Source organism: Thunnus albacares, chromosome 12, assembly GCF_914725855.1.
Source record: "Thunnus albacares chromosome 12, fThuAlb1.1, whole genome shotgun sequence".
Lineage (NCBI taxonomy): Eukaryota > Metazoa > Chordata > Actinopteri > Scombriformes > Scombridae > Thunnus > Thunnus albacares.
The window spans coordinates 18,292,934-18,302,040 of NC_058117.1; the positions used below are offsets into that span (position 1 = coordinate 18,292,934).

Genomic DNA, 9,107 nt, shown 5'->3' on the forward strand with positions numbered 1-9,107 from the left:
ACACAGCCCCCTAAAACAACAAATTGTCATTTTTACACTGATGTTTTTGTACAGATTAAATATGCAAGATATAAGGTATTAATTAGTGAGCTTTAGAGGTGCTGGCAAGGTGGATTTTGTTACTATCGGACAGAGGCAGGCTGTTTCCCCCTTTCTACTCTTTATGTTAAGCTAAGCTAACTAGCTGCTAGCAGTAGCTTCATATTTACTGTACAGAAATGAGAGAGATATATCGGTCTTTTTATCTAACTCTCTCCAAGAAAGAAAATAAGCCTATTTCCTAAATTGTCAAACTAAAGCTTTCACAGCTGATTGATTTTACATTTAAATTATTCATAGAAAGTATTTGAATATACTGCTAATGTTTAATTTTAGTGTCACAAACTATGATGCATTTAATCTGTGTGTAATCTTTATCTGGTGTTTTTGCATCTAGGTGTTTAAGGATAAGGTTTTGGGTTACTTCATACGCAAGAAACGACCACAGCGTTGTCAGAGCGACAATCTGGTAATTTTTATCTCTCAGACTGCATTTTGTTGAATGAATTGAATGTGGTGAATCTCAGATGAGCTCAGAAACAACAACACACTTAAAGTTGAAATGCTTTTAATGAACAGCACCATAGAGAAAGAAAATCGTACACCACATTATGTCATCATTAGTTTCAATTTCCCACGCAGGGGAGATGAATTGTTGTAGTAAACGTAATTATTAATAATACATAAACTTTGTTTTTACTGCACAGTATGAATACATAATCAGTGCATCTAATATTACACATTATAATACATGGTGAATATTATAGAGAAGGAGCACAAATTATTCCCCATGATGACAAAAATCTACAGTAGCTTTACAGATGGAACGCAGATGAGTATTTACAAGGAACACACTGACTTTGTAAGCCTTCTTTTTCCAAGCTTTTTGTAGCTCAGTGTTTTGCCACTTGAGTGCCCTTAAATCTAAATGCATGGACAAGTAGAATAAAATTGTCTGAACTGTTCTCTTTTAATTATGACTCATAAACTTCTCTTATGCTCAGATTGCTTGAATTTATCCCACACACCAACCCACTTTTTGATATATAGTAGCTTCTGGATGTTGACAACCACAATAATATAATTACAGTTCATTTAGAGCCAGAAAAGCTGTTATTGTACTTTGATATTTACACTTTATCTCTTGCAGTATGATTAGAGGAAATTCATTATATCTTCATATGAGAGCAGGAGAAGGAGCAGAAAGCAGGATGAGATTAAGAGGTCTGGGGACATCATGAACATTTCATGATCAACCTGTTTTCAAAGCCTTCAAGGCAGTAAAACCCATTTAAACTTCAAGATGAAACTTAGAGTAATGTGAGACGTTTCTGTTCTATCCTAAATCACAGCATTTTGTTGAGCCCCATGGTTTAACAGAATATGTCCAGAGGCACCTCCAGTTCCCCAGCATGCAGTTATGTAAGTTTTATACAGAGCAGTTAAGAAATTATTTATGACCAAAATGCACCTTCTTAATATCAGTAATCAGCAAATGTTTGGCACATACTGCTGACTTAAGTCTTTACCCAAAGATGGAAAGGTAGGTTTTAAAGGGTCTAATTGTCGAACCACTGGTATATTTCCTCTGCTGAGTAAAATACTTGATTACTTTCAGACAAATTATAAAATCTGTCTTATCAAAGCCCAATATGCTTGTAGACCAGGACACTTTTTCACTACTGCATCATGACTGATCAGTGGTCCCCAAATTAATCAGGGCTGTCCTCCATCTAGACTTTGCAGCAGTATTTTTGTTACAGATTATATTATTTTTCTTGCCAAGCATTAAATGTTATGGTTTTTCACCTTCAGCTCTTGCCTTGATGGAGCATTACCTCTCTTGTAGAGGTAATGTTGGTGCAGATCAAAAAAGTATCTTGAGGAGTCACACAATGAAGTTGCTTGGGGCCACTTTGATTTTTTGTTTTTATTAATGATTCACCCTAAAAATGCTGATCTGTGGACAACTTAAGTCTGTTCTGTTCTTTATAAATTTTAGTAGAGCTGAGAAAGAATCTACATGTTGAGCTTCATACCATTTCAAAATGATCCTGTGTATTTTTAATCGCTTTTTATTATTTTGTACTCACATTAAGTTAATAAAAAGTTTTAAAAAATTGTTTCTCTGCCAATCAAAACCCCATCAAACTGATCAAATAATAGATAAGTAAAACTTTATATCTGTGAATTTTCCTTGTAATGCAAATAGATCAATTTTGAAATCTAAACTGTAATAACCACCTAATCCAATTATTTCTCTCAAGTCTGAATAACAACTAAAAGACCTTAATCTCTTTCTGCAGCTCACTGTATGGGTGGAATAACCAACAAAAGCAAATACATTTCCTCTCTTCTGGTGCTGTTTTAATCAAAAGCATTTAAGCTGATTTTTGTTAAGTGCAGACATTTCCTTTTATCCCTCAGTATACTTTATCTACCAATTTGCATCCAGCCTTCTTGGCAGAATGTTGGAAATGCAAGCTCTGTTTCTCTCTTATGTGTCAAAAAAGCCCAAGACTTTATCATCATGAGCAATAATACAGCATGCAAAAAAGACTGTACCAAATTTGTCTTCAAGTCAGTGAAAAAGTCATGGGTTTGTCCTTGCATGAGGATTGTGTTCTTGCATGTACAGTTGCCTCGGGTTCAGAATTTGGTTTGGTAGCTGATGTGGGAGAAAAGAAAGAAGCTGTTTATTCTCTTAAGTAGAAGTGGAGATAAGTATGGTAAAGTTAAGCCAACATAGTTATGAAGGAGGTTATTTTAGTCTGATTTTGGGAGGATCAGTTTTTATAAATTCAAACAGTGGCAGTAGATGAAGCATTTCTTTAGTGGGCTGATATTTATGTCATGCTTTATTAGAGACTTACATAGTGTGATATTTACTGTATTCTCCATTCATGTCATTATATTCACCTGCTTATGATAAACCATCTTCTGTTCTTCCTTTTTCTCATATTCAATAACCCTTTTTTCAACTAGTCCATTGTCACATCTCCACCCAAACAACCCAACAGTGAAGTAAATCATTTAGTTCTTTTTAGTTTTAAGTTTGACTGTCGTTCTCCTCAATGATCATCAACACTTTCTGTCTTTTGCTTTCCCTGCTTATTAAAACAAAACCCTCAAATCTTGTGTTGAACAGCCACCTTCCTTCAGTTCTTCAATGATATCACTGAGGGGAAAACACAACAAGCAGTATTCCATCAAAAAAAATTACCTTATAGCATTTGCATTGTGTTTTATTTTCATCTCAGTCACCCTCACCCATCTTTCTTTTCATCATGTCTATTCCAGGAGTTTCCAGAGAACCCAACCAGCCCTGGTGTCACGCCTAATCATGCCCCCAGGTAGCACACCCCATTGATAATAGATGCTCCCTCCCATGCTGTCCCTCTCTTTCATACATACTTAAGACCATCTCATACATCATTTCCTCAGTCGCTACAAATGACTTGTTTGGCTGTGGTAGACAAGCAACCAAAGAGGGGTAATTATCCGACTGCAGTGAGCAATTTAATATCTACCACTGTGTCAGGACAGGTTAGCTTGTTGTGTTTCTGTATTTATTGGCTTTACAGAAGACATGAGTTGGTTGGATTCTCCAAATGCACAAAGATTTGACTCTCTGCACTACACAAAACCTGTTCCTTTTTACTGAATAATGATGCTTTCTTTCTCATAGGATAAAGCCCAGTACTCCTGTGAAAACATATTACATATTTATTGAACTGTTGTACAAAAAGCTGAACCACCTGAGATCTATTTGTTTCCCTGCAGCACAGATTTCCATTTAGAGGCAATGCATTTGAGGCTCGTGCCGGATAACATCACTAGATGCATTACTTTGTGATGTTATCACAGGTCTGCATGCAGTGAGTTTGCACAAAACTATAAATGGTTCTTTGTCTGCTGGAATAGCCATTTTGCCAACAGGACTACCAATGGTTGTTATCCACATATCAACAGCTATTCAGCGAGCACCTTTGCACATTCAGGGAAATGCAGACATATGTGGATGTTTCAACTTCCATAGCTATAAGAATTTAACATGCTAGTATAAAAACAGGACTAAAAATATGCTGTTTTCTTTCTCCTCTCCCTCCTTTCATTCATCTTTCCCCACCTGCCCCTTATTTACTTTAAACTCTCTTTTCACTACCTGTGAAACATATGCGATGTGGCTGATTTTGGAACTTCCAAATCTGTTGTATTCATTACCTCATCATTGTCCACATATGTTTCTGTCATTCATTGTCCTCGCTGATATTCTCGTGTCTCATGTGTTAATAATGATCATTTTTTTCTGTCTTTGCACGAAATGTCCTCGTCACATATTAATTTCTCCCCCCCGCGTCGCTTCATAATCGTCCTGGTCGCTCTCATTTTACCTGTGGCTCATACCCTTACTCCACCGTCATCATCACCCCCTTCATCGCCCCTCCCTTAATCCGGTTGAACTCGTCTTCCCTCCTTCCCTTCCCTCTGTTTTGCAGAGCACCTGTGACACCCTCCGGAGTCACTCGGACAGTCTCGGATTCACGCCGAACATGTTACCTCGTCACCCGACTCTAGGCAACTTTGAGGAGTTTGCTTGTTGACAACATAAAGTAGGGGTGGGGGCGGCACATCTGGGGACTTGACAGCAAACTGTGAAATAATTTATGTACTTAACAGAAAAAGGTTTGAGTGTATACTCAAAAAAAGAATAGTAGAGTTTATCAATGCCTGAATAGAAATAGAATACTATCATCAGAAAAAAAAGACCACTTCCAGAACAGAACTCAGGTTTAACTGCCATGTCAAGGCATCAGTGTTAATTAATTCATGTTTCATTTTGTGGATTTTGTTCTTTTTATCCAGTCACTTTAGAGTATACAATCAGTAAAGATAAATGTGTCCCAAAAAAAGGGATTCTGAACTGTGTTACAATGAGTTATGTAGTACTGTTGTGCTAGTTTTGCTGTACATCAATCAAAACAAAAAACAAAACAAAAAAAAAAGACATGTGGATTGGTATGTGTAGCATTGCAGTTTCTTATCAGTGTACCATCTCCAGCATCTTAACAATGCTGTTTAGAGTGACCTTATACCTGTCACCAGTTAGAACAGGAGAGCCTTTCTGAAGTTCGCTCGACTTTGATGAGCTGATTGTTGGTCAAAAGAGCTGCTTCTCCATTGCCTTTTGCTACTATGATGCTTTGAATTGTCTCACTACTTAGATGACTGTGCTTATTCAATTTGAAAATCGAAGAGGAACTTGATTATTTGTATATATATATATATGCAAGTATTTTGTTTTGATCCCGGGACAACAGAAACTACTGAATTGGATGTTTTTGTTAACTTTAGGCACTTTTTACACACATTTAGGGTAAAAAAGGTGGTTGATTGTACCTTTATACCTTTATATAGCTGACATTTCAATTTTCATTAATGTTTCCCATTTTTTTGGGATAGTGTTGCTATGCTGTCACACACAAAAGAATGCTAGCATTCAGCTTGCTGAAAAAGTTGGACCTTAATTCTGTTAATTAATCTGAAACAATCAGGCTTTCCTTTGCCTTTCTTAATAATTCTCAGCTATGTTTCTTCATTACAGTGTCTTAAAAGTGTTCATCAGCACAATCCCCTGTGATAGTAATCTATTCTCTATTGAACATAAAGTATAGTTTAAAAGGCTTGTTGGTGACATTCCTAAACCTAACAGAAATTTGTAAATACCCACAATCAAATGCCATGAAGAAATTCTATACTGATCATGTGAGACATTTGTCAAATATAAATATAGATATATATAAGTTTTAAAAAAAAGTGTTTCTTCATTTATTCTTGCAACAGAAGGAATTTGGACTTTCTATCTCGGTGGACCATAAGTGTCTTTGCGTTACTGGTGATTATAACATGACTGACAATTGAATAGTCTTTTATTAGATACAGGAAATTGCCTCAAAACATCAAACACCATGCACCTCAGCCCCATTCTATTCAGTTGATTTATAACGGAAATGCATTGTACAATTTTACCATTGTATCCTATTATCATTATTATTCCAGAACATGTAATAAGTCACAAATAACAGTTTGTGATGTATAAATGATCAAGTATAATAAACTATATATGTACCCATCTTACTCACGTACAAAACTTTTCTTCTTATCTTCGTGTCAGTCTACTTCCTCTCTTCTTAATGTTCACTATGTGTTAATTAAATCCTTGACACTACAGTTATGGATTTGTAGGTACACTTACATATCCTCACTATTAATACTTTGCTGAAAATTGAGACAAGAGTCTGCGTTTTTTTTAAATGTGAAACTTTCAAGTATAATGCCAATCAAGTAAGTGGTGTTCATAACACTGTAGCTTTATTACTCTGTTGTCTGTGTATTAGATGACTGTTGATGTGAAGCACAAACCCTTGGAGATCAGCCATCACTTGAAAGCCAATGACTGGGACGTCTATGGTTGTGACTACCTTTAATGGCTCTAGTTTTAACTACACACACTGTTACACAGGGTGTGTGCTCATTGCTCCAGCATTATCAGGAATAATTGTGTACTCCAAGAGGAGCAAGAGACCACCTCGAGAAGAGACTTTATCCAAATGGAAATATACCTTTCAGGACAAAAAAAAGGTGAATCAGTGGCGTTGTGTTGTGAGCAATAAATGCACTGAATCAGATACCACTGTTATCAAATTGACATAAAAATATATATATTTGATTTGGGATTCCCATTTTCAATTCATGGCGTATTTAACAGCTGGAATGGATGTACGGTAGACTGAACAGCTGCCAGTTGCAACATAGACGTATAATATGACAATTGTATATTAATCATCATCAGCCAAATGCATTAAGAGACACAAATGCCAACTCATGTTACACAATGATGCTATTCTGATGATGCTGCATTGCCATGATGATTTTGAGTGTGTGTGTGTGTGTCATGTTGTCGGGTTAAGCATAAAAATGATCCAGCAATTACCGCAAACTGTGGATGTAGGATTTGTGAAAATGTCCTTGCCTTACTACCAGTCAAAGAACAGCAGAGTGTATCTGAACAGGCAGAAACTATAACTGAACTGTTTGTGCTCATTAAGTAGTCCTCAATTGATATTTAACACATAGCTATGGCCAACTAGGTAACAGTACTCTATATATTTCTGTCATCCAACACCTAGATTTGAACTATTTGATTCTTACAGCTAACAATTTATGGCACACCGCCCATTTTCTTCCTTGCATGACCATTATGTATCCCTATTATCTCTGGTCTCTTAATGTAATATTACCCATGCTATTCACTTTGTATTGTCCAAATGTATTTGGGAGCCAGATGAATCAAAATGCTGTCCTCCGCATCCTGTGGTACAGTGACTTGGATCATTATAACACAAAAATCCTCCTCCAACCAGACTTGGGATTGTGCAATAGTCATAAATGGAAAGATAATATGCAAGTGTAGGAAAACTGCAGTATCTTTCCAACAATTTTAATGTATTAAATGAGTATATGTGGCTTGAAGTAAAACAAAAAAATGTGCCTTTAAGACTGTTTCTTACTGGTGACATCAAGATTTTCATGCACACACACATCTGGGGAACTGCACTTGCTTCATCTGGCTCTACATGGTCTGTGTGCATTTTATTGTAGATATGTGATTTTAACTCTGAACTGTACATTAAATAGTTAATACTTAACTATGTGTAATGTACTCAGTCTTAAATCAAACTGTCATGAGCGTTTCAAACCAAGTTACTGCTAACTTAAACAAAATGACACATAGTCGAATAAAACGTGGGTTTGATGTACACTGAGTTAGAATTAAAGCTGGAGCGGGGGACTTTTGTCTCCCACCTCTGGCAGTGAGAGTAACTACAAAAACACTGCCAAGATGTGCTTACCTCATTGGCTACGCTGTAGCCTACTCCTTCGCCACTGTCGCGGATGTAAAATGTTGGATAGATTGCCGCGAGCAATCCCCCGCGAAATGACTCGATTCACTATCAGAATTTGATCCATTCGGTCCGATAATATTTGGAAAGTCTCGGATAGCCGCACGATTCAATTAAGTTAGCAGAGGGCCAACCGGAAGTTAGCTGACTCGGCCAGGGTAAGTCTTTGGGTGCGCATTCAAACAGCCAGCGCGGGAATGTCCCTCCCGACATGAGATTTAAGAACTCTGTATACTGTGAAAATCAGATGCTTGTGATATGGTGGTGATATACGGTGATATGCTTAATCAGCATTGTGTGAAGTCGTTTGGCAAGGGCTTGAATGTAACGGACACTCATTTATATGTTAAAGTTCCGCACTGTAGGTTAAAATCAAAGTCGCTGGTCGCTACTTGAGATCGGAAAGTTCACTCTTCACATTGGAAACAGACAACAAAATAATCTCACTACAAAGTCTATTTAGTCATTCTAGAGCTTCCGATCAAATCACACCACACTCTTCTTCCTCAGCAGATAGAGTTTGCCCAGTTTTCATCAAGTATTCAAATCTTTTACTTCAGTAAAAGTAAAAATACCACAATATAAAATATACTTTTTAGTAAAAGTCCTGCATTCAAAACATAAAGTAAAAGTAGAGATTTATTGTCAGCAAAATGTACTTCGTGTATCAAAAAAGTAAGTGTTTTGCATATGCAGTATTCAGTATGCATTATGTGTGTTGTTATACTGTATGTATATGACTGTATTACTGTTGCAGGTTAGTGTGTAAGTAATGTTTTAATGTTGGTTAAAGTGGAGCCTCTGCACGACCCATTGCAACCATAGAACATACATCTTGTTAGGTATTGTTCCTCCATATTTGACTCTGAAATACAGTGTGGTAGAAGTATCAAGTACTAAAAAATTATACTTCAGTAGTGCACAGTACATGACTAAATGTTCAGTTCACCACCAAATGTTATGGAATTGTGCGTTAAAATGTTCCCAGCACTTTAAAGCAAAGGTCTGACTTTTGAATGAAGAACTCACACTGTGACAAATAAATACTTAGGCAATAATACACACGTTTTCCCAATTTAATACACTCAGGTAGGGTTTGCAGCT

The 9,107-nt window shown here is 36.6% G+C and overlaps 1 protein-coding gene and 1 long non-coding RNA gene across 5 annotated transcripts in view; one reads left to right on the top strand and one right to left on the bottom strand.

The window, feature by feature from the left end:
- LOC122993189 (acid-sensing ion channel 1C) overlaps positions 1–7,748 on the top strand; it is a 100,694-nt gene extending 92,946 nt beyond the window's left edge. For 2 of the 4 annotated variants that reach the window (XM_044367133.1, XM_044367135.1), the window contains exons 9-11: positions 437–508; positions 3,340–3,392; positions 4,539–7,748. In XM_044367133.1, the coding sequence (XP_044223068.1) occupies positions 437–508; positions 3,340–3,392; positions 4,539–4,617 (204 nt within the window). In that variant the 3' untranslated portion in view covers positions 4,618–7,748. The remainder of the gene's footprint in view (positions 1–436; positions 509–3,339; positions 3,393–4,538) is intronic. The other 2 variants (XM_044367136.1, XM_044367134.1) reach the window with 2 other exon arrangements.
- On the bottom strand, positions 591–8,489 carry LOC122993193. The gene is made up of 2 exons (XR_006406356.1): positions 7,953–8,489; positions 591–3,217 (listed from the first exon to the last, which is right to left on the bottom strand). It is a non-coding gene; the product is annotated as an uncharacterized LOC122993193 (long non-coding RNA).
- Positions 8,490–9,107: the final 618 nt, after the last annotated feature.